The sequence below is a fragment of the Anastrepha obliqua genome, chromosome 1, assembly GCF_027943255.1.
Source record: "Anastrepha obliqua isolate idAnaObli1 chromosome 1, idAnaObli1_1.0, whole genome shotgun sequence".
In the NCBI taxonomy this organism is placed as follows: Eukaryota; Metazoa; Arthropoda; class Insecta; order Diptera; family Tephritidae; genus Anastrepha; species Anastrepha obliqua.
This window is the reverse complement of record NC_072892.1, coordinates 172,431,622-172,458,356: the sequence shown is the minus strand read 5'-3', so window position 1 is coordinate 172,458,356 and position 26,735 is coordinate 172,431,622. Positions and strand designations below refer to the sequence as shown.

Below are 26,735 nucleotides of genomic sequence, written 5' to 3'. Positions count from 1 at the left end.
AAATCTATAACAGTTACAAAGTAATAGTATTTTGTAGGAATAGCCTGAAGAAGAGTAATTAGGAAGAGAAAAACAATTAACTCATTTACCGCCAATAAAAATTAGCCTTTTCACGATCACATATGCAACCATAAGCATTAAAGCAAAACAAACAAAAAACAATAATTAAAAAAAAATAAATGAATAAAAAATAAATAAACAAATAAAAAAATAAAATATGATAAAAGAAAAATTAAAAAACAAAAATACCTAAAAAAATAAAATAAAAAAAAAAAAACAAAACAAAAAATTAATAAATAAAATAAAAAATAAATAAAATAAAAAATAAATAAAATAAAAAATATAATAAATAAAATAAAAAAATAAAACGAAAATAAAAAATAAGAAATGAAATAAAAAAAATGTATTAAAATTAAAAAAAAAAATGGAAAAATTAAAAAAAGTGTAAAAAAAACAAAATTGTGAAATAAATAAAAGTGAAAAAAATATTTAAAAAAGTTGAATTCTAAAATAAAAGAAAAAAAAGTAAAAAAAAATAAATAAATCAAAAAAACAAAGGTGATAAAAATATATATAAAGAGAAGCAAAAAAAAATATTAAGTAATTAAAATAAAGAAAAGAAATAAATAATTAAAATAAATAAAATGTAAAAAAATTAATTAATTAAAATAAATGAAAGTAAAAAAATCAAACAGTTAAAACATATGAAAGTGAAAAAATAAATATAAAGAAAAGTAAAAAAAACAAAAATTTATAAAGAAAAGCAAAAAAAAAATTAAGTATTTAATTAAAATAAAGAAATGTAAAATGATCATTGATCGAGAATTTCACAACATTGCTGATCGGAGGCGGCGAGTGGAAACTACTTGCGTTGCGACCGGACAAATCTGGCCATCCTACAATCTGAAACAGCACTCATGCACGTCGGCTCGGGGTTCCTCAAAACGACCTGTGCAGATACTGCGAGGGCGAAGATGAGGAAGTATCGAGCAGGCATTTGCTGTGCAGTTGTCCCGGCCTAGCCAGAAGTCGACTCGCTCTTCTAGGCTCTCCAACAATTGACAATCTTTCAGTACTCTCGGACCTGAAAATCGAATCTCTCATTAAATTCTCGAAACTAATTAATATCTTGGACCAAAATCTATAGTCAAAATCTCGGTTAGGTGGGGAAATCATATAATATAATGAGCTCTAGGGCAACACAACGAACCCAACTTGCGGTCTATGTGGCACTCCGATGCGGGGTCACCTTTAAACCAACCAACCAACCAACCAAAATAAAGAAAAGAAATAAATAATTAAAATAAATAAAATTAAAAAAATTATTTAATTAAAATAGTATTGAAAAAAAAAATTAAATCAAAGTGAAAAGAATAAATAATGTAAAATAAGGCAAACAAAAACAAAAAAATGAAATAATAAAGGGAAAAAATTCAAAGCAGTAGAAAAAAATAAAAACAGCAAAAAACATAAACAAAGAAAAAAAACGAAAAAAGGAAGAAAAAAAAGAATTAAATTTAAAAAACAAATAAATTGACAAAAAAGTAAATAAATTAACGTGACAAATAAAAAAAAAAATTAATTAAAAAAACATTATTTAACATAAAAAAGCACTTATTAAATAAAAAAATTAATTTAAAAAATTTTTCATTGAAGTAAAAAAAATATATTTAATACTACCAAAAAAATTTAATTTAATTAAATTAGAAATATAAAAGTAAATAATAATAAAAAAAATTATTTAGAATCAAAAAGCACTTATTAAAATAAAAGAATTAGGTAATTAAAAAAATTTCATTCAACTAAAAAAAAACAAAAAATTAAAACAACAGATAATAATAATAAATAAAAAATGAAAAAAATTAAAAATCAAAATTGACAAATTAAATAATAAAATAATATTTAATACTACCAAAAAAATTTAATTTAATTTAATTATAAATATAAGAGTAAATAACAATCAAAAAAAATATTTAAAATAAAAAAGCACTCATGAAATAGCAAAGAATTAATTTAAAAAAATTTTTTTCCTTCAACAAAAAAAAAACAACCAAAGAAACGATAATAAAAAATAAAATAAAAAATAATAATAAATAAAAAATATTTATTTTTATTTTATTTTATTTTATAAAGGTTTACATAACAATAAAAGTATTATACAAACTAAAAGTAGTTCAGCGCTAGCATCGGAGGCTTTCGAGAAATAAAAATAGGCAACAAATAAGTCTGTCCCAAACACTGTGTATCCCATTTATGCGTAGAATAGCTTCCCTTTAGTGCCACTGTAAAGCAGGCTGCATTTTTTCTACATATGAAAATATTATACCCCCAATACCTCATTCCTTATATACCTGCGCTTTGGACATTAGAAAAACTGTTTTTGTATTCTAAAATGTGTCTACTTGATTGAACCATCATAAGTAATGCGCACCCCTGCGATTTCCACGCTTATATGGTATACTTTGTTGCAAAATTATAAACAGATGATTATTTTATAAAAATATACAGTTGCGGACAAAACTCTGCGTACGACCCCTTTTTTCTTTATTCCTCTCGATCTAAAGCATTTAAAAGAAATGTAATGATGCAGTTTTGTTTTAAGTCTAATTGCATAACAAATGTAAAAAGAAATTTATTTTCAGTATTTACTTTAAAAGTTTTTCACGAAAAACCAAAAAAATGCACTAACAAAAGTATACAAACGAACTTAGAAAATAAGAATTATCTAGGAAAACTGATTAAATTTGTGGAAATTAATATTTTGTTGGGCCTCCACCAGCATCGATGACTGATTCACAACTGTAGTTCATACTAAAACGAAAACTATATAAAGAAAAGTTTGAAATTTTAAAGTTTTCCTCGAAATTTCTTCAAAACTTTCAACTTTTTAACCAGAATTTTTAGGATTTTTCTAGGTATGTAGTTTTGCAGCTCATTGAATTTTAGTATAACAAAATGTAAGCTTTAAGTAACTGCAAAGTACCTTTAATTTGTGGCAATTTTTCTTGCTGGCAGTGCAAGGCTTTTTCTTCTATAAGAAAAGAAAAAAAAAATGATTTTTTTCTGTTTACTATTTTTTTTGCATTATAAATAGCCTTTCGTATGGAAATCTGTGTCCTTTCATTTGTAGACAATTCAATTATAGGCAGCCTGCGTCATACTGCGCCTTCAAGCTAAATTTATTTCCTTGTTGTAGTTTTGTCTATACGACCATAGATTTTTATTGGCCTAGCTTATAACTAAGTGAGTAAAATTTGGGAATATTTATATTTTTTATTATATTTTATATTTATAGTATTTATTATAATGCACAAAATTGCAGCTATTTGGTAAATTTTACGGAAGCCATTTTCGAATTTTAATATTAATTAGGGTGCTTTCAAAATAGGTACTCCTTGGCACTTAAATAGCAGAAAATTCGTATAGCACTCGCACAGGCTAAGGCAATTTCCGATTGCAACCCTTGAAATGTGCTTTGCTGTTGTAGCTCGCCTGCAAATATGCTAATTAAAATTCGCTTGGTATTCCTTGGCATTCTGGCTGGGCTTGCTACTGCCGCGTATTTGCGAAATTTATTACCATTCAAAGTGTTTGTAGCAAAAATGTGCATAAATTTTACATAACAACCGAGCGGTGCCGAGATAGCCTAGCGTGTCAATGGCGTGCTAGAAAGGCATCGGAATCGTTGTAGGAAGAGTTGCCGCACACGATTTATAGCTTTGCGGTAACTTCTAAAGTAAATTATTGTAGTGGCATAACACCTTGACAGCCACAGCAGTGCAAAGTGCAGGCAGAGTGCAATGCAAGCGCTGGCATATGTTTACAAATACAATGTGCAGACATTTGCATGCGCTACTCTCACTTGAATTGCTTAACCTCAATTTACTTTCCTTAACGGCCACCAATACCAGCACCTTAGCCTAGTTTGGTGACTGTACTTTTTGCTTGCGACGTATCCTTTTTTCTCACTTTGCAAATATTAAAATCAATTCAAGTGAACCAAATTTGTAACGGGTTTCTCATTTGCATGCAGGCAATTGCGACATGCAGCCAAAAAGCTTGTTTGCTTCGAGAAGCTATAAATTTTCACAAAAAAAAATCAACAAAACAAAAAAACTGTATGACGAAAAAAGATGGCTGCGGCACACGCCGCTCCTTTGCTTGCTACCAAATTCATGTCGCTGCAGTGGAATATTCCTTTGGTTGCTAGCTCTTTCTCTTGCCTGTTCCGGTTTATAGTAGTGCAACAGTCAGTGGCACGAGCATGATAGCGCGGCGCGCTATGTTGCATGCTATGGAACAACAGTTAATTTTAGATTTTCATCGCCGCATAAAAGAAACAAGTCGAATTTGTTGTTGTTGTTGTAAGACAACAAAAGTTCTCGATAGAAAAAAAAAATAAAAAATAAAAAAAAAACAAAAATTTGGTAGTCGAGGCGTCGATGATGTTGAAGAGAACTCATAAATTATGGTGTTAAAACAAGAAAAATATAAATAAAATACAAATAGATACGAAAAATCAACAATTTTGGGTTATTCTTAAAACTTTCGGTTTTTCAGAAAGGCATTTATATGTATGTATGCATGTAGAGCTGGAAAAATTGAAAAAATATTGACTTGAAAAATAATCAAATATCCAAAATAAACTTGAAAAACTGAGTGTACAAGCAAGCAATGTGTAGTGCCACAAGAGCAGCAGCAACATTTAATAACAAACGAAAATTTTGGAAAAGCGTCTTTGCGGTGAAGTTAATTATTGACACAAGCGCAACAAATTGACGTCATACCAGCATCATCGCCAACAGCGAGTCGGCTAAAAATATAGAAGTAGAAACGCACAGAAGTGGGCTGGAGCGACACCAGCCACACAGCCGCAGGCATATCAACAGCAAGCAAGTGAATTGCGAGGCACAGCATCGTCGCGTTGGTCCGCAAGTGAATAGAGCCGATCGAACTCATAAAGTTTAAAAATAAAGACAAAAGGCTCAAAAAACAAAAAAAAAAAAGTCAAAACCGAAATAAACGTGGCACTAATAAGAGATCAATAAGACAGCAGTGAAAGAAAAATAGAGAAAAAAAAACTATTAATAATTTTGAGTGCTGAAAAATATTTTCATTTGCACTGCAGTGTGACGCAGTGCAGCAATCCCCCAGCAACATTGTTGCACAGCAAGCAACATTTATTGCTCCAGCAGCACACAGCCATTCGAGTTTTTCACCTTCGTGTGTTTGTTCTTAAACTTTGCGCTACCCCTGAAAAATACCCCACATCATCTCTTTTGTACCGACGTGACTGCACAAATGCTGCTAATGCGCAGCTTTTAGTTAAACTCAACGTCTCACTCGATCGATGTTTTTAACGCTCTTCAGCTTCCTCATGAGATTCGTAGACATTTCCAAACTGCACAGCGAACGGTGCAATTGCACCAACGCCGCAGACGCCTGCCAGAACAAGGTGAAATGCTGGCAGCAAGCAGCAGCGGCGGCTGCGGCCGCTGCCGCACACAAAGCCAATACGGCTAATTCGAATAGCAGCAGCACCAGCAGCGGTTGTGATAGTAACGCCTCCTCAGCCTCGGGTGGCAGCTCTACCAAGGAGAACTACTATGGGCAGCGTAGGCAGCATCATCAGCCGCAGCAGCAGCAGCAGCAACATGTTGCCAGCCACTCATCGGCTGCGCAACATCAGTGCATTACGCCTGAACAGCTACAACAAATACGTTACTATCAACAAATGCAGCAACAACAATTACAGCTATTGCAGCAACAATTGTTGCAGCGTCGTCGCTTACAGCAACATTTGCGCGAACAGGGCGTGGAGGTGGGCGTGCGGGCGCGTAATAATAGTGAAGGAAAAAGTACAATCTCAAGACCGGTAGCTGTCCAGTTGAAGGCAGGCGCAGCCACTTCGCCGGCGTTGACTTGCAATCAGCAGTATTTGATACAACAGCGTCTGGAGCAGCAGCAGCAACTCCAGCAACAGCAACAACCACCCCAATGGCTACGCAATAATTACAATTATCATGTCAATAATCAATACAACAACAACAACCTGCTGACGGACAATGATATACTCAATAATAATGGTGATTTTGGCGCGCTTTTCAATGACATTGGCGTTGGATACCAAAAAGGTTTGCCATAAAATATGTATATGTGTATGTGTGCGATATGCATGTGTGCGTGATACCCCGCTTTTCTGCTTGGCTTGTGGATTGCTTTATTGTGTTTGAGAAAAGTTGTCAGTGCCAAAAAATTTGGGGTGACATAAAAATTTTATTTTACTGGTTTGTTTGCCAAGTTTCGATAAAGGGTGATTCGTTATGTTGCTCAAATAGAACATCTATTATATTTGAAAATTTGTTTAAAACACTAAAAAACTGAAATAAAATATAAAAAATAAAATAAAATGTAAAGCATAAAAAATAAAAAAAAGATATATTAAAGCAATAAATAAAAAAAGTTTATATAACAGAAAATAGATCATAAAAAAATAAAAAAAAATAAAAAGCAACAAATATAAAGAAAATAATAAAATATAAAAAAGTAAAATAAAATGAAAAAAAGTACCAAAAGAAATATATAAAAGAAAATAATATAAAATATAAAGGAAATATAAAACCAAATAAAATATAAAAAAAATTAAAATAAATAAAGTATAATGAAAAACAGAAAATTAAATTAAAGTTCCCATGTCAGCCGGTTCAACGGTATCGGAATGACTCGGGTTTTTCCCGACCCAGTAAACCTAGTGTACCGTACCATTAAATTCAATTATAATAAGTAAAATAAAATATAAAAAAAAAATTATAAAAAATATAAAAAAATTTATATGAAATAAAAAAAAAATATAAAAAAATTTATATGAAATATAAAAAAAATATATAAAAAATAAACAATAAAATATAAAACAAAAACAAAAAAATAAAATGAAAAAAAAAGTAAATGAAAGAAGATTTAAAATTACATAAAATGTAATAAAAAATAGAACATAAAACAATAATAATACATAAAAAAATTAAATAAAAAAACAAATAAAAAAATATCAAATAAAAAAAAATATTTAAAAAAAATTAAATAAAAAAAATGAAATATAAAATATAAAAAAAATAAGAAATACAACTTAAAAAATGAAATATTAAATATAAAAAAATAAAATATAAAAAATAAAAAATTAAAAATAAAATATAAAAAATAAAAATGAAAAAAAAAAATAGAAAATAAAATATAAAAAATAGAAATGAAAAAAGAAATAGAAAATAAAAAGAACTTAAAAACAAATGACAAAACAAAAAAAAAATTAAAGTTTAAGAAATTAAAATAATTAAATAAATAAAAAATTTAAATCAAAAATTGAATGAATATGAAAAATATAATAATTGTTTAAGCAAATAAAAATATGTAGATACATGGCATGTATATGTATCTACATATTTTTATAAAAATTTAAAAAAATTTACAAAGTTTAAAAATATAATATATAAAATAATAAAAATAAAAATTAAAAAAATTAAGAAAATTAAAAAAATTTAAAAAAAATTTAAAAAAAATTTTAAAAATACAAAAAACATAAAAAATGCAAAGAAAAAATGTTAAAAATGTAAAAAAAAAAAATAAAAAAACATAAAAAAAAATAAAAAAAGAAAGAAGAAATAAAAAAATAAAAAAGAAATAAAAAAATAAAAAAGAAATAAAAAAATAAAAAAGAAATAAAAAAATAAAAAAGAAATAAAAAAAAATATAAACAAAATTAAACAAAAAAATATACAAAAAAAAAATTAAAAATATTTAAAAAAATAGAATAATAAAAATATAAATTTTCTTTCAAACGACGTGCCTAAATGTTGTTTTAAATTAAAAAAAGTAAAAATTCAAATTTTTTCGGATTTCACTATTTTGATTCAAAATACGGCTCTTAGTAATTATATGTGAAAAATGACACTTAAATGTGCACCAGAGCATGTCTACAGATTAAATACACCAATCAGGCGATTCATGAATGTCTAAATTTTGAACGACTATTTCCACCAAAAATCGCAAATTTTGTGATATGTTCTTGTTAAATATCGTCCATTTTTATTATAACTTTCAATAATTTTACGGCGTTGATCTTTCCTGTAAAATTGTACACCTTCTGGACAAATTTCAAAGATGACATAAAACAAAGGTACCGTCTAGAAATTATTCACCACTGACAACTAGGCGCCACTTTTGAAATACCTTTTATATATAAATTTAAATGCAATCATTAAAAATGTAAAAATATGTGCGCAGATATTTTAACAAATATAAATTTTTTATCTAAAGAAAATATTTAAATAACTATAAAAAGCATACACATTTTATTGCATGAAAAATAAAAAATAAAAACAAATTTAAATCAAAAGTGTTATATAATCAATAAACTCCGAACTGCTGTCTATAAAAACTTTCCTTTATTTTATTTACGGAAATGGGCAACGAGTTTTGGAGTATGTCATTCCGTTGTGCGCAATCATTGACAGCTGTCAAATCAACAGTGCCTTGAATTGGACAACCATAATGTCTATGACCTTTAATAACAAATTTTGTACATCTTTTGTTATTCGTAAGCATGTAGACACTCTTATCTAAACAGCTTCGACATTTTCCTTTTCATTTGGAAGCATTTTATTTTTGCGCTAAAAATACGCACATAAAAAAAAAAGAATTTGATATACGCCTGCCATTTGGTTGGCATGCAGCTTTCAACAACTCGGAAATTTGGTCATTCGACTATTGGACGCTCAAGCATTTGCGGGTGATTAGGCACATGTGGGCTGCGTGTTTGCGCGACGCTGCCAAATGACATTTTTCTGCAAATAAACTAAACAAGAAAAAAAAAAAAACAAAAAAAAAAAACCAAGAAAAAACATTTATTTCAATTCCTCGAAAAGTTAAGCAAAATATTTTAAGATTCAATCGAAATTTGTTTTTTTTTTTTTTAATCGTTAATGCAAACACCGATTTGCTTTAATGCCCTAGTGACTTTTTAGCGACATATAGTGGATTGAATTCAAAATTATTTTCATAGAATTTACGATGTCTTGACGGCACTCGACTTTAATTTATTATAAGTCAATAAATAATATTACTTTATTTTTGTTTTTTTTTTATGTAACAGTTAATTACATTTTTTTTTATTAAAAAAAACTCTTAATTATTTCTCACTAAAATATTTTTCTATTTTCATATTTAAATTTTTTCATATTTTCATATTTTAACTTTTTCATATTTTCATATTTTCATACAATATTTTATATTTTATATTTTATATTTCATATTTTAATTTTTTCATATTTCATGTTTTAATTCTTTCATATTTACATATTTTCATATTTATAATTTTCCTATTTTCATATTGTCATATTTTCATATTTAAGTTTTTCATATATTAATTTTCTTATTATATATTTTCATATTTTAATTTTTTCATATTTTAATTTTTTTATATTTTTTTTATATGTTCATATTTTAATTTTTTTTCAAATTTTTATATTTTTATATTCTAATTTTTTCGTATTTCATATTTTAATTTTTTCATAGATTCATATTTTAATTTTTTCATATTTTCATACTTTAATATTTTTTCAAATTTTATATTCCCTACTTAAATTTTCATTTATTACTATGTATTTTGCGTGTGGCTTGAAGATTTACTAGTGCTGTGCAAATATCCATACAATTAAATCTGTTTTTTCTCCCAACTTTTGATTTTTTTCGGTTACAACCCACTTTGTGGCAGATTTCTGTTTTCTCAGTTAATCTTGATTGTTGCAATTTTTCTTGCAAATAAAATTGCTTTACTGCATTCAAATGTTCAAAATGCCCTTATTATCCTATCCGACCGTTGATAAATAACAATTAATTAAATGGATTTCTGTTGATAGATACGGTCAGAGTATAGGCATGCTTACATTTTTACATATGTATGTGTGTGTATTTGTGAGAGTCTTGAGGATACAATCTGGCATTCGTTCTTTATTAAATTACATTTAGTTATATTTATAGCTGTGTGATCCACTTGATTTGCACATTTCTTTTGTTGATTGTGAATTCTCATTACCTCTGCTGCTCTGCCCACTGTTGGCTGCGTCTAATGAAAGGGAATGCATTTGTTAAGCGAAGTCGGCTTTATGTGCTTTGCATTTCGTGGCAGTTGTAAGTATTAGTTGTTGGTGGCTATACGCTTTGTTAGTTCTCATTCTTTTTATCTGATGGTGTTTGCGAAAAGGTCAAGCAACTTTCATGATTTCATGATTTTACAACCGCCTACATTACTTATATTAATTTTGGAGAAAGGAGCGAGTAACAAGAAGCTAGCAGTCAATGCGGCCAAATGGAGTCTATTATGACAAAGAGGTCTTCACGTATTCACGTCTCATAAAGAAACCTCGAGAAGTTCATTGATCTGTTACCATGTCGACCATTTTTTCTGCAAGGCGAAAAAGTTTCACCTACCTCCTGACGAAAAGTTTCACCTACTTCCTGAGACCTCTTCCTCAATCTGTCGATTCTGGGTCTACTCTTAGACGATGACGGGTCTGATCTCGATATATTTCAAGCCTTTGACCGCTTTTGGCATGATGGCTTATTCTATAAAATAAAAAACACTGTTCCAATAAATTATTACATGTCCCACCCCGAAAATCGATATTTCTTTGTCAAACAAGGCGACTGTTCAGACTGTTCTGAATTATGTGAAAGTTCAGCTGGTGTACCCCAAGGCAGTATTATGGGCCCCACCCTATACTTGTTATATACTTACGATCTACCAGTTTCTGAAGAAACAATAATTGCAACGTTCGCGGATGACGCTACCGTACACACAATTGACTCCCACCCCCATGTGGTCTCCCAAAAAAACTCCAGAAAGGACTTGATAACATAACTCATTGGTTGAAAGAGTGGCGCATTAAACCAAACAAGATAAAATCTTCCCAAGTCATTTACTTTAGTGTCACACTAAGTCGAAAAACTTGCCCACCCGTTAAGCTCAATAATGCAATTATCGCGTAAATGAACGTCAAAAAATATCTCGGCATGCATCTTGAAAGCAAACTTGCATGGAAAACCCATATTTTCACCAGAAAGGGCTTTGTTAGGAATAAAACTCAGAAGCCCTCTATTGGTTATTACATCGAAATTCTCACGTTTCTCTCGAAATTAAGCTCTCACTTTACTCAGCTATCTTGAAACCGATACGGACGCATGCCATTTTACTTTGAGGCACTGCAGTTAACCCAAACAACGAAATACTTCAACGATTCCGAGTCGAAAACCCTCAGAATGATCTCAATGTATCCGCAATAATTGAAGAAATAAGAAAATATACCACAAATCATACAACACTCGACTCCACTCGCACTAAAACCCTCTTGTTACAGAACTAATTGCAAATCCCATGACCTTCACCAGGCTCAAGAGACAGTCCAACCACCACCCATTGCAGAGTAAGAGCTCCAACTTCCCCAAGAGTCTCGCGTAGTCTTGGCACAATAACGTTCTGGATACTGTAGCAGGTTAAACTCCAGCAAGTTAACGGAGCCTAGACGAAGGCGACCGGTGATTACACTACACTGACAGGGCAAAGCCTACAAAAGACCTGTAATTTTTTATTGTTTTATTATTATTATTTTTTTTTTTGTTTTTGGTGGGTGAGGTAGGGTTCAAAATGCCTTCGCACTCACAGCAACCTCCTCCACTTCTAGGGAGACTCCCTTCCCGGCACTACTTTCTTCATTATTCTTCATTCGGGAGGGCTCAGAGCGACCTCCGTAAAATGGACCAGTTCTATTCAGCAACGTCTCTGTCTGTGAAGCTTCGCTTTGTTGTACTGCGTAGAGGTCTATCTTTTTTCGCGGTAATACGCCTTCAACGTACATATCTTTTAACCGCATACCAGTTGTCCTCGCGTTCAAGCATCCTGCTGATCACATTCTGGTCGGCGCGATGTCGCCAATATGCTCCCTGAGAGTATCTCTTTTCACGAGTCATCTGTCGCAATTAAATAACGTGTGTTCAGCGTCATCGCTCGGTGCTTCGCAATATATGTACTTGGGATCGCTTACCTTACCCATGCGGTAAAGGTACTTCCGGAAGTATCGGTGGCCCGAGAGAAACTGAGTCATGAAATAGCTTTACTTCATTAGTTCGAAGTTCCTTTGAACCCATTTACCTATTGTAGGAATGAGCTTCGCGACCATATGAAACTCGGCTTTGCCACTGCTGCATGGTTTGACATCTCCGTGCCGTGGTATTAGTGGTGGCGTGTTTTTTCCACGCATCCACTCGTACGCGTGCCATGAGGTCGATAGTATCTCCCCGCTGATCACAGCACCTGCGGCGCCTGAGACAGTGCGGTAGGCTGAAACAACTGTGAGCGCCGCTGTTCCTGGCACACCCTCCTGTGCTTTGCAGCTGGTTTTACAGTTTAGCGAATCTCCCCGCATTTTGGAGCCGTACAGGAGTATTCGGTTGTGGTGGCCGTGATCAACCTTCTTTGCTCTCGGTAGGAATGGATTAAATAGAAGAAAAATTGGGCCTCTGTTTTGACTTATAACTAATGGTTAATGGTTAATGGTAGTAAAGGGTTAAGGTATGGGCCTTTAGCTCTGCGACCATATTGATCTATTGTGCACCCTTTATTGACTGTTAAGTATGCTTATGTACCAGCTCCTTCTGAGGGAGTGATTGAAGGTCTTCATCTATAAGCATGAACTTGTTTAAAAACTTTTTCCTTCTATGCGTCAACCCCGGACATTCGATGATGAGATGTTCTATAGACTCCTCACTTTCGCAGCAAAATATGCAGGTGCTGGTGATAGTTACGCCTAATTTATGTAAGTGTTTGTTGCAGGTGAAGTCACCCGTGAGGGCGCCTGTGAGAGTGCGAATGCTCTTTTTGTTTAACGTCAGGGCCATGTTAGCTCTTTTAGCATTGACACTTAAGAACTTTTTGGAGTGTCTAAGACCCTCTACGTTGTTCGAATGCTGATTTATTAGAGTTTTGGTCCAGTATTTTACTTTTTGTTTTAGGATGTTTTTGTTGAATCCGAACATGGGACTAGGTCCGATGAAATTTACATCTGCCCCTTTGTTGGCTTGAAAGTCTGCCTTTTCGTTGCCGTCATATCTCTCATGTCCTGATAACCAAATTAATGAGACATTGTTTTTGGATGTCAGGTTATTGAGTGCCTTGTGGCATTCTAAGAGAGTTTTTAAGTTGTAGGTATAGCTATCTAAAGCTTTTAGAACTGATTGGCTGTGCGAGAGTATTCTAATCTTTACTCTCTTGTGGTTTCTACGCTGAATGATGTTTGCTGCTTCCATTATTGCGTATAATTCCGCTTAGAAGATGGTGGTGTCCCTGGTGAGAGTGAATGATTTGTAGATTCTGGGCCCCACTACTCCTGCTCCTGCACCATAAGATGTTTTTAATCCATCAGTGTACCATTTTGGGTTTGTTTTCCACTCGTTCCTCTTAGGAAAGGTAACTGTGTATCCTTTTATGAAACATAGGGTTGGGTCAATGTGGTGCGAAACTTAAGCCATGCTTATGGTGTTTTTGACTTTATTTAGGATACTTAGGTGACCGGTGAGGTTGCCTAATTTGAAATTTTCTTTCATGTGTAGTATGAGTGCTTGGGTAGCTGCTTCCTCTTGGATTGCTATATGAAGTGGGGGGGGGGGGGGGGAGATTAAGAAGTGCTTCCATGCCAGCTGTTGTGGTAGTTCTCATAGCCCCTGTGATGCATAGGCAATCAAGCCTTTGTACTTTTCCCAGTCAGTTTGACTTATGACTAACAAAACAAAAATTCAAAAAAAAAAAAAAAATAAATAAATAAAAATAAAAATAAATAAATAAAAAAAATCTATGTTTTAGCTTTGCGATTTAGAGCTGCATGATGAAATATTTATATGCTTTATTTCACCTTTGTTTACATAAAACACTCCGTTTTTGCCAAGAATCTGCGCCATAAGACGAAAAGCTTAAGGAGTATTTAGCTATTTTATCTTTTACTGATTGAACTTTGAATTTCTCGCCTCTTGGATACTTACATATAATATTGTATGTATGTATGTGTGTGTATGTATTTGCTTGTTTTCAACAACAACATTTTTTTATAAATTCATACTAAACATTTTCATCGTTTAGTTGAAGTCGAGCGAAATATTAGTGTTTATTATTTAAGTGAGAAAGAGCAAAGCAAAATAGCAACATAAATAATTTTTTTTTTCTAAAAAAAAAAAAACAAATATATGATTTAACTAAGCGTTTTGTTTGTGAACAAATATTTGTGGCAGCTGTTCATTGCCGCAGCTTTGCTTAGCTTACATGAAACTTTTCTACAAGTACATTAATGTCCGAGTACGAAGCATACTTGTTGTAGCTATGTATGCATGTGTGTGTGTGTAGTAGGCGAAAGAGATTGTGAGTGGGTGGAACAAATGCAGATACTTTCTACTTCCACTTGTTGTCAGATCTCTGGAATTTACTGCGTACAGCTTGCATTCCTTCGACACAACATTACATTATCTTTCCCCCAAAAACGAATAAAAAACTGCGTGCATATGTATGTATATGTGTATTATATATCTCTCTGTGTCTATACTCATCCAACTTGCACATTGCTGCTAATGCGCTGTAGAGCTCCACATCGCAGGAAAACTTATATTGAATGTAATATGACTTCAGCGATTCCCTTGTGGTTGGACACATACATGCATGCATAGTTTTTTATTGTTTTTTTTTTATTCTTATTTTTTTTCTTATTTTTTTTGTTCTCATTTTTTTATATTTTTTTTTTTAATTTATTTATATTTATTTGCATGTTTTGTTCGAATGCTGTGCTCTTCTTTTGTAATTGCGGCGAGTTAATTACTGAAACAAAAAAAAAAAAAAGAATGAATGGGTGAATAAGACGTACGAGTATTTTCGTATAAGTGTTCATTACGTACACACACAAATCCAATTGAAAAATTTGCGCTTGTGTATTCCCTGCACTAAAATGGATTGCATTAAGGCTACTAGCGCAAGAACTAGACCTTCTAGGTATGGTACTGGTTTTACAAATGATGTCCAACCTAAGCATTCAAGTGCCTAAATATGCGTGGTGGTGGCCTTTCAGTAGCTGGAAATCTATGGATGCATAAACTTTGATATAAATATATTCCTTTAACTCGTGGTGGAGCATAGAGCGTCTGACGATTCGTTAGCAGTTTAGACTCATAGTAGGTTGTGCTAGCCTGCCTCTTCTAATCTAGTTTGGTGATACTTGAAAACTACCCACACTTTCCCTTTCCGTGAGTGGTATTTTATTTCCCATCTACCCTGCATATCTGCCGGGCGTTCGTTCGGCTATCCACCACCTGGGGAAGCGATCGATGAGAGACAGGCACCTTCACGCGAAACATAGGGTGATCCAAGCCATATGCGACTAGAATGAAACTAGTTTTTTCTTAGATCAACGATTGTTTTGACAACGAAAGCTTTTGCATCGGTGGTAAACTGGAATATAAATAAGTGCCATATCTCATCGCGATGAAATGTATCGCTTTATACTTGAATCACTTTCGAGAGACAACTTATTTCCAAACTGTGAGTTGCCCAAAAAAAAAAAATTGTCGAAATGAAGGACTCATCGTAACCGCTGTTCGACAATTTGTACAAAATGTTTAGCGTTGTTGTTGTAACATATACACGTGCCCCATAAATGTTTGAGGAATGCTGCTGGAGTAACAATCCTTGGCCTGCTTTAAATCCGGGTCACTCCCGGTAACGTAGAACCGACTGTCGTTCGAACGATAAAGCAAGGGTGCTGTGGTCAAGTGCCTGGGAGTGTCTACTTGTCAGCAGCCAAACATTTTCATGTAACAGTTTGGTGAAAATTGTGCATAAAAACTCAGCTTATCGCACTTGGTACAATGGGCGCAGATATTAAAGGCAACGAGCTTCCATTTCGTGCCGCTTCTTTCGAATATTAGAAGTGAACGACGAAAACTTAATTGACTTAGTGGAAAATTATCCGTGTTTTTATGACAAAATGCAAATGTTGGCATTAATTCTATCAGCTGTGTATGGTTACGGCCTGACTAATCGACAAATGCTGTAATGTTGCGGCTATGGCGTTATAGCTACGGCATCACTAGTTGCATCTTAAGTCGAGTTTGAGTAAATCTTACAGCAGCTAGGAATTCCGAAGTTCGGCCGAAATATTATATTTATTTTCTGATGTTTCACTTTTCTATTTCCTTGATTTTTTGTGACTGATTTTTGAGAAGCCAACATTCCAGTAGATAAGGACAGTTTGGCGTAAATTTATGGATTTGCTGTATAAAATACTAAAGTGATTTTGTAAATTTTTGTATATTTGTTTTGTTTTTTTATATCATTTTATTTGGTTTCATATTTTTATATGTAATTTTATTTTATTTTTATATCTTATATTTTATTAATTTATTTTGACATAATGGTTTGAATTTTATTACATTTTATTTTATGTTTTATTTAATTTAGTATGCTTCATTTCGTTTTATTTAATTTCATTCTATCTTACTGTCTTTTACTTCAATTCATTTTATTTTACATTTTATTAGCATTTAATTTCATATGTGTTATTCTATTTTATTTTATTTTATTTTATTTTTAGTTTATATAATTTTCATTTCATATAATTTTTATTTTATATAATTTTATTTTTGTTTCTATATATTTTTGTGTTTTGTATTTTATATATTGTATTTGTATCTTATTTTGATATGGTAGAATAGGATTTAATTCGATTCTTTATTAATATTATTATATTAAGTTTTTTTATTTTATTTTATGTTTTTATTTTGTTTTATTTTGTTTTATTTAATTTAATTTAATTTTATTTTATTTATTTTATTTTATTTTATTTTATTTTATTTTATTTATTTTATTTTATTTTATTTTATTATTTTGTTGTATATTTTACTTTATTTATTTTGCTTTAATCCAATCCAATTCTATTCTATTCTATTCTATTCTATTCTATTCTATTCTATTCTATTCTATTCTATTCTATTCTATTCTATTCTATTCTATTCTATTCTATTCTATTCTATTCTATTCTATTCTATTCTATTCTATTCTATTCTATTCTATTCTATTCTATTCTATTCTATTCTATTCTATTCTATTCTATTCTATTCTATTCTATTCTATTCTATTCTATTCTATTCTATTCTATTCTATTCTATTCTATTCTATTCTATTCTATTCTATTCTATTCTATTCTATTCTATTCTATTCTATTCTATTCTATTCTATTCTATTCTATTCTATTCTATTCTATTCTATTCTATTCTATTCTATTCTATTCTATTCTATTCTATTCTATTCTATTCTATTCTATTCTATTCTATTCTATTCTATTCTATTCTATTCTATTCTATTCTATTCTATTCTATTCTATTCTATTCTATTCTATTCTATTCTATTCTATTCTATTCTATTCTATTCTATTCTATTCTATTCTATTCTATTCTATTCTATTCTATTCTATTCTATTCTATTTTTCTATTTTTTTTATCATTATCATTTTTTAAATATTTTTCTATTATATATCGTATATTTTTTATATATATTTGTTTTATTTTTTCTTTTTAATATATTTTCTATTATTTTATATTTATATTTTATTTTATATTGCTTTATTATCTCATTCATTAAAAGCAATTTGCCCCCCGTTGGCTCCTTGCTATATTGAATCCCAATCATTCTGTCTCCATTTTAAACCAGTTTGTATGCACTCTTCAAATGTACGGTAATGAGCTAATTCCTTTCACCCAACTGTTACAATTTTTATTGTCGATGATGTGCATACATACGAGTATGTGTACATATGGGTGCCTGTGTGCTTACATCTTGCATGCATCACACTCATTCTCAAGGGTTTTGTTGTTCATTTAGTTGACACTCCCACACACAAGAAATTTCCCCATCAACACTTGTCCACCCTCTTGCGCCAAAATAATACCCATATACAGATGTTTAATGCATGTAGGTATTTACATACACATGTGCATCTAATGAAAAATGAAACGGGTGATTTGTATTAAATAAATGTGCTGCTGACTGGCCTCGCTGAATTGTTTCGCTGACTGCCTGGCAAAGCAATATGTTTGCCGATTATAAATTTGGGGAATGCAGGCGGCCATCTTACGGTTTCGCGTTGATGAATAAAGCACAAAAACAAGGGAACTGCATTTATGAGTGGTGCATGTGTATGTGAGTGTGTTTGTAAGTGAATTGTTAAAACATCTGTGGGACTTATTATCTACTTATGAATTGCATTCAAGTGTTCATGCACTTGTCGGTCGTATACAGATGAATTGAAATAAATTTTTAAAATACATAAAAAAAGAAATAATATAAAAAAAAAATAAAAAAAATAATAAAAAATAAATAAAAAATTAAAATAAAAAAAGTTAAAAATTAAAACATAAATAAAAAAAAAATAAATAAATAAAAATTAAGTTACATTTTTCTTTGTTTAATTTCATTTGTAATTACCCTCAATTTGTTTACATGCATCCAAGTTGTGTCTGTTCCTCATCGGCAACTTTACGAGCATTTTTGGAGCTCTTAAGTAAATTTCTAGTTGCTCCCATGAAATATCATTGATTGAGATGAAGCCATTGGTGAGTTGATGTGCCCGTAAAAAGTGTATCGTATGCATGTGTATATCTATATGTACGTAGATCGAAATCAGCGCACACATATGGGAACATATGCATCCACTTATTAGATGGTGTGACATTTTCGAATTTGCTGTGAAGTCGTAAAAGTGCACAGTTTGCATGCACAGCAAGAGGGAGCCGAGGTGATGCATTGGCCGACCCTACGTTAGTCAATGTCAATGTGACAATTTGTACTAGTCATCCCGTAGTTTTAGTTGCTATTTTCTTTAGGCACGAAGCGCTATAAAAGCAAATTGTTATGTGTGTTTTATGCGTTTTTATGGTAGCTGAAATAACTGAATCGAGTTTACGCACAATCTGACAGGTACCTGCTACTCGTGCAAACACATATGTATGTGCGTATGTATGTGTCAACTAATGGAAATTTGCTTAGTGCTTAAGGTGCTTAGGTGTTTATTGGAGGTTCGGACTTCGACCTCATGGCTTTATGTGCCCCCAATTTAAGGTGCTTAGTGAAGTTTTATTTCCTAAAAGAAAATTTCTTTATTGCTTATAAAAATTATAAGCACTTTAATAGTGAAGTTATTGCTTGTGCAATCATATTTTATTATATAAAAAAACGAAGAACTGAAATAGAAACAAAAGTTACATAATTTCATTTACACTTGCAGTTACTAGATGGAATAAAAAAGTATGCATATAAAACATGGGCTGAAAAGTGCCGGGCCTAATAAAGAAAACACGTTTTTTTGTTTGTTCCAAATTAGCTTTATTCATCAACGTAATTTCCATCAGCAACAACGCAATCATTCCAGCGCCGCTCTTACCTTTCAATACCACTTTTGAAGAACGATTTGTCTTTTGCCTATTTGCCCTCAGTTTCAGCGATAACCTCTTCAATCGAGCGAAATTTCTTACCGGCGGGCATTTTTCTTTAGGTTTTTATTGTTTTCCCCCATCAAGAAGCAATCACGATGTTCTTTTCGATCCATTATTTTGAAAATAATAAAATTGGCGTCACTTCTAAGCACAATAACTCGCGTACCAATGAATAGAATATCATGAAATCTTGAAAGCTGTCTTTCAAAGGTTAGTACTAACTGAAAAAGAGGTGAATGCAATAAAACTAGTGCCATCTATGTGTTAGGCCCGGCACTTTTCAGCCCATGTGTTATATTATAGGAAATTTAATACATTTCTATACTACACCATTGAAGTCAATGTATTTTTTTTAGTCAGAATTGCCATACTGGTGCGGGTTTTCTACGAATTATACATTTTTTGCCTTCAGTTAATTTTTTATTTATTTTTTCTTGGTAGCAGTATTTTGAGGTTATCTCGCAGTTTTTGGTTTTCCACTTGCAATCAACAGGTGAGACAATAAGATTATATGATCTCACGTCAGTTCTTGACGTCATAGGACTCGGGTAGTCCCACATCTGCCTACCATTTGTAGGGGAGCGTGCGACTACCTGAAAAGCCGGTACGTTATAGGAATATAGGAAAATGCAAAGAAAAAATATTTGAAAAATGCTATACTTGTTCAAACAGCTACAGATCTTTCAATTATATATATATTAACAATAAAAAAAAAAACCATGGGTACCACTAAATACGCATTTTATATAAGGTGGGTACCCGGGTACCACGGTTATAGAGCAATGTCGAAAAATTTGGTTACAGACAAGCGTGTTAAACAGCGTTCTAACCACAAAGAGGTTGTGCTAAAAATTTATCTTGACTTATTTGTTAATTAAATGAATTTCATGAAATAAAAAAATAATGTTGTAAATAAATCGATCAACAAAATTATAAAATTATAAAAATCATAAATATTTTATATATAAACCTCATTGACTTATATAAATACCACAGTTACAACGAAATTTCGCAATCTCTTAATTTTTCTCCTTCACATTTTCTCTTTGCAGGACAAAATTTCCGTCGTGGCATGACAGAATTCTCAACAAACAACGACATCAACAACAAATCACATCTATCACAACCGCTTCTAAATTCACCACGTCATTTCGCCCATTCACAAACGAAACAATTTCATCCACAAAATCTCTCACAACAACCACATCCTAATTCTCCCCAACATTACGCAAATAACATAAATCAACAACATTTTACCTACGCCTTCAAGCAAACGCATAATAATAGAAATAATCAGCAAACGCTTCCTTTAAATTCTTCTGCAAATACATTTCAAACAACAAAAGCAACAACAACATCAAATATTAATAGTAATATAATAACAAAAAATAACTCATCATCACCCACATCTGCGGCTCAATCGCCATTACATTACAAGAATCCATTGAATAGCCCGAATAATTCGCCATTCGCTTTCGCCTACAACAACTACGGCGAACGCGAAAATCAAATTGGTCGACAACAATACCAGCAGCAGCAGCCACAGAAAAGGAGCAGCTCATCAGCAGCCACGGCTCAGCAACATCAATTGCAACAACATTTGCGCAGCAGCAAGACGTTGCCGCTTCTAACACAAACTCAATATCAGCAGCATTTGAATGATTTGCTGCTGCAACAACAACATTTGCAAAAGCATCAGCAACAGCTGCTTAGCGCCAAAGACGCCGATGACGAACTGAGCGAGGAGAGTCTGAAGCAGAATGTTGCAATAGTACTGAACAATTTGGATCGGTACAACAACGCGTTGCGCAGCATCATACTGAATGAGCAAGTGAGTGGCCAGAGCAGTGTGCTCATTGACGACAGCCTGCTGGTGGAGAGTTTGGGCGCGAACAATAATTTCCTGTTGAATAGCGGCAATACAATGGCTGCGCCAGCAACACCTGAATCGGATTACAATAGTAATCCAACAACGCCTGGCTCGCGCCACAACATGCCGCTCGATAGCAACATGTTGCAGCAGCATCAGCATTTGGTAGGTTTTGCCAACGCAGCGGCTGCGGCAGCGGCAACAGCCGCCGGTGGTGGTGGTGGTGGTGTTTGTGTAGGTGTTAGTAATAATGTTAATGGTGGTGGTGGTGGTGGTAACTACTTTGGCAACAATGTTGCCGGCAACAATTTAAACTATTCGATTGCTTCTTCACACGATTTCACTCATGACAATTCCGATTATCAGTGGCTACTGGACTGCGACTATCGAGATGGATGCGGCAGTGGCTTGCAGCGTAGCATTTTCTCATCGCTATCGGGCTCTTACAATGGCGACATAATCTTCTACAATGACTTCTCTAAGAAATTGGATGCTAATCTTGCCGAAGTTGATATGGAGAGTTTTCGTGCCGAGGACATACTACTCCATATGCCATCGTATTGCAAGAATATGAGCAACAGTAATCGCTTACAACAATCGTTTCTTATACAGCAAAACATGTTGTCGCTAAATACACAACAAAACGGTGGCGGCGGCGGTGGCGTTGGAGTTGGCGGTTGCGCCAATCATCTGTCACAAACTTCGCTCACATCCAACAATGAGCTAATCGACAATTCCATTTGCAAGTCGGAGTTGCTCTTTTCGCCCGTAAAAGAGTCGCACTTGTCGGCCGATTCGCTAGATATGGATGCGTATCCGGAGAACGAGGACATCATATTGACATGCAAAGCGAACAAGGACAACTACACAATCGCATTCGAGGGAAGCGTGCTGTACTCTGACGATAGTTTCTATGGTGAGTTTGAGTGGTTAAGAGAGTTTAAAAGTGGATACAATTTTTCCTAATACAATTGCATGTGCTTTCAGCTGAACCCTCTGATATTGCCACAAAGAATACGCATAATTTCATTAATCTGCATAGCAATCTGGAAGATATTGTCAAGCGCAAAGCCTTGGATGTCTCGATGTCACGCTCGGAACAGGCTACTGCGATGCGCGGCAAGCTGCAGAAGAGTAACACGACAAAATTGCAAAGGTGCGTTGGTTAATTGATTAAGTAAAGGATATTACAGTTGATAATGCATTTAAATTAAACTGGATATGATTACTGAAACTTTTACATGAATCGCAGCAGCCAGTGCAAAGCGATTCATTAAGTTTTTCAGCGTAGAAATGGAGGAAATTTGATTAGCTACTAATTATGAAGGCATAAAAATGTACAGTCCGAGAACTATTCATTGCCGCCTTCAACTTCATTCTGCACTCACTTACCGTTGATCTTCAAGTTTAGTCCATTGTTGCTCAGAGTGCTTTTAGGTTGAAGGAGGTTGGCCTCTGGAGGCAATCTTCTGTAGGTCATGGTAGTATTTTGAGGCAGAGTTCTCCTTCCTACTCTGTATTTCGTACAAATCTCTCCAATGGCAAACTGAGTTTTGAGGATTGTACTAGGCCTGTCTTTCTAAGCAGGGTAGATTGGAAAGATGGGAAAGTCTGCACGGACATAGGTACCTCTGTTATCACCGATGGATAGAAGATGGTCAGATCAGCCATTATTTCAGTCTCTTTTAAATTGCCGAAAACTAGTAGTGTTTTTCAAGCAGAGATCTTTGCGCTGTTGGGTGGGAGAGAGAGAGGGAGGGAGACATAAATATCTTTTCCGATAGTCAAGCTGCAATCAAGGCCCTGTCTCCGCCATGTTTCGCAGCTCTCTTTTGGCCAACTCCTGTAGGGATGACATCAAACGTTCGAAAGTGAAAGAAACATTTCTCTTATCTCGGTTTCAGGGCACAGGAACAAGGAGGGAAATGAAATTATGATGATGATTTTGTCAGGAAGAAGTCGACAGAACCAATTTCAGTTGTCTCTATCTCAGAGATCGGTGTCTTCTTGACCGTTATTTAAGGGAAACTGCACAATTTCTTTGTTAAAAAGAACGACAGAAGCAGGATGCTTAAAGTGCTGAGGATCGCACGCCCTAAAATGTCCAAACTCGTAGCGGTGGCCACCGGTCACTGGGTGATCGGAACTCATGCGGACTTTCGTACAACCCCTATTTCAGAAGCTGTGGGATCTAGCAGAGAAGGAGACTGTTGAACACACGTTTCCACGACAGTCGATTCTACGTTACCGAAACGACTCGGATTTATATCCGGCCAAGGACTGTCACTGCAGCAGCATTCCCCGTATGTAAATATGGGGAATGTTTATGCTGCTGCTACAGCAACAACTGTTGAACACTTTCTTTGCAAATTTTCGGGTCTGGTGGCTAGGCGTTTGAGGTTCCTTAGTGTACCTTGCGAGGTTAGCCTGAGGTAGTTCTCCAGCCTAGATTCCGTTTCTCTTCTCCCCTACATCAATAACATTAGATGGCTGTAGGTGGTTTATCTTCCTTGAAGCAGGTAGTGGTCTACCTTATGGTATCGAATATGGTTAGAATTATTATTAGCGCGTCGAATGGGGGTTCAAAATGCCAAAACAAATAAATTCCATTGGAATAGATTTCTTGGCTTCAAGGTTCATTTGCGGTCATGCCAGGGAGTCGTCAACTGTCGTCAATTCAACGTAGAGGTTTCGTCTCCAAGACTCTTGGGGTCGTCCTGTATGCTTGGAGCCTTCTGGATTCCAGTCTAAAGACATTCTGCTGACATTCTCATCATTTGACGCCCAGTTATCGGGCCACCATGCCCACAGAATGACTATAAGCCAGCGATTTATGAAAGTCTGAAACTCTTTCGTTGCATGTTTCACGGTCATTATTTACGTTGGAGTTAAGAATTCTTAGCTTTGTTTTCGTGGTTAGCTATTTGGAATACCATTTACTTTTGAATGAATCAAAGAAGGCTCTGGCTTTAATTATTCGGCACTCAATGCACAGATGCAGTGCCACTGTCAGGGGTTATTTGGCTACCTAAGTAGGAAAAATTTGTTGACAGCTTCAATGGGTTGTCCGTACAACATAAACGCACCAGGGCTAGAACCATTAATGACCATTGACTTTGTTGCGATATCAAAACAAAGCCATCAACATAATCGAGATCATATTAGATGTTCCATGCTGATTGGGTTCCAGATAATGCCGCTGCCAGGTAGATTTAGCGTCAAGTGCATTGCTAAGAACATCATCAATGACAATCAGATTTTATATATTCGATTATATACAATTTATTGAGTGTTGGGACGAGCTCCTCCTCCTCCTCCTCCTGTTTGTGTTGCGTGTCTTGATGCTTTGCCACAAATGGAGGAGCGCACAGTTCTAAGCCGATTCCCAACGGTAGGTGGTTTTTTATGAGGAGCTTTTTCATGGCAGAAATACACTTGGTGTGGTCAGAGCAAACATTTTCTAGGATTTTCATGTTCTCGGATTCGATTATGAAGAATAATTATTAAATTTAGTCTTAAGGGATGTCACTCATTTGGATGTCTCCTGCAGGAAACTATTTTCTCCACTGCGTTGTGCATCATCGGTGTCTCTGTGACATCCCATCCCACATTTTCCCATCAAGAAGCAGTGTAAAATTAAAGCACGATATTCTTTTCGATCCATTATTTTGAAAATAATAAAATTGGCGTCACTTCTAAGCACCGTAACTCACGAACTAATGCATATAGAATGTCATGAAATCTTAAAAGCTGCCTTTTTATGATTAGTACTAACTGAAAAAGAGGTGTATGCCATCTATGTGTTAGGCCCGGGACGTTATGAGAGAGAAGTACGAGTATGTACGGCTTTTACTTCTTCTAAGAAATAACTACATATTTGTATAGAGAACACTATAAGTGCGCTACTTCTCTGTCCATAGCTGTGCCCTATGATCAAGAAATACCGGGAATGTTTAATTTAAACGAACCGCGCACTTGGGAATCGGTCCACATTATTTTCTTATGTTGGTAAGACTGTACGACATACATCTGTCACTTTTTAGTGCCATCGAATCATTAGTGTCTGTATGGCCAGCCGGCCAGATTTTGTATGATGATAACGCGCCATCGCAGCGAGCCCAAATTTGGCTGGATTATTTGACCAAACCCCAGTAAATACCATCGTGTAAGCACCGTATTCACCTGATATGGCCCCGTGTGACTTCTTTTTGTTTCCCAAGTTGAAGTTACCGCTTCGTGGAAGGAGATTTCAGTCGATAGAGGAGCTCAAAGATAAAGCAAGCGACGAAGGAGCTGAAGGCCATCCCTTCGTCGGCCTACCAGGGGTGCATGGAGGACTGCGTTAAACGTTGGCACATGTGTTGCTTCAGACGGGTCATATTTTGAAGAAGATAAAATAAATTTGCCTAAAATTTAACTCTGGTTTGGTTTATTTAAACATTCCCGGTACTTTCTGATCACAGGGTTTATGACCGGTGCTTAGATTTGATTTGTTTTTACCAGATTTATTGGTTCGTTGGTTGGTTTAAGGATGACCCCGCATCGAAGTGCCACATAGACCGCAAGTTGGGTCCGTTGTGGTGCCCTAGAGCTCATTATATTATATGATTTCCCCACCTAACCGAGATTTTGACTATAGATTTTGCTCCAAGATATTAATTCGTTCCGAGAATTTAATGAGAGATTCGATTTTCAGGTCCGAGAGTACTGAAAGTTTGTCAATTGTTGGAGAGCCTAGAAGAGCGAGTCGACTTCTGGCTAGGCCGGGACAACTGCACGGCAAATGCCTGCTCGATACTTCCTCATCTTCGTCCTTGCAGTATCTGCACTGGTCGTTTTGAGGAACCCCGAGACGACGTGCGTGAGTGCCCGGTGATCAGAGATATTATATGCCTTTTTAGATTTATTAGAAACATATTTTTAAAATGCACCACTTTGGGTGCATTCCCGGTGTGTTCAAATATTTATCGTCTCATTACTTTTCGGATTGGATTTTCAAATTTCAAATCAAAAATAAAATTCTTAGACCTTTTGCTCTTATTTGTAGTCGGCCAATTTAAAGGATGAAAAAAAAACAAATTATTTAAGCAGGTAATCTGAAACTGTGCCAGGTGATCTGCTCTATGCATATCTTTCCACACTACTTAAGAGTAGATGCCTACATTTTTTTATATAAAGCTTGTGGAAAACTTTGCTAAATGAGTGACAGCGCTTAGTTCATATTGCATATATGCGGATTTATTTTTGCATCAATATGCATAGGTATATAAATACAAATATATATACAATTACATATGCA

The 26,735-nt window shown here is 33.9% G+C and overlaps 1 protein-coding gene across 4 annotated transcripts in view; it reads left to right on the top strand.

Moving 5' to 3' along the window:
* LOC129241040 (uncharacterized) overlaps positions 1 to 26,735 on the top strand; it is a 59,881-nt gene that overhangs the window by 24,539 nt on the left and 8,607 nt on the right. Inside the window, exons 1-4 of one of the 4 annotated variants that reach the window (XM_054877192.1) lie at positions 5,039 to 6,134; positions 20,619 to 21,601; positions 21,803 to 22,352; positions 22,424 to 22,592. In XM_054877192.1, coding sequence (XP_054733167.1) covers positions 5,351 to 6,134; positions 20,619 to 21,601; positions 21,803 to 22,352; positions 22,424 to 22,592 — 2,486 coding nt within the window. In that variant the 5' untranslated portion in view covers positions 5,039 to 5,350. Of the gene's footprint in view, positions 1 to 5,037; positions 6,135 to 20,618; positions 22,353 to 22,423; positions 22,593 to 26,735 lie in introns of those variants that run through there. The other 3 variants (XM_054877184.1, XM_054877176.1, XM_054877202.1) reach the window with 3 other exon arrangements.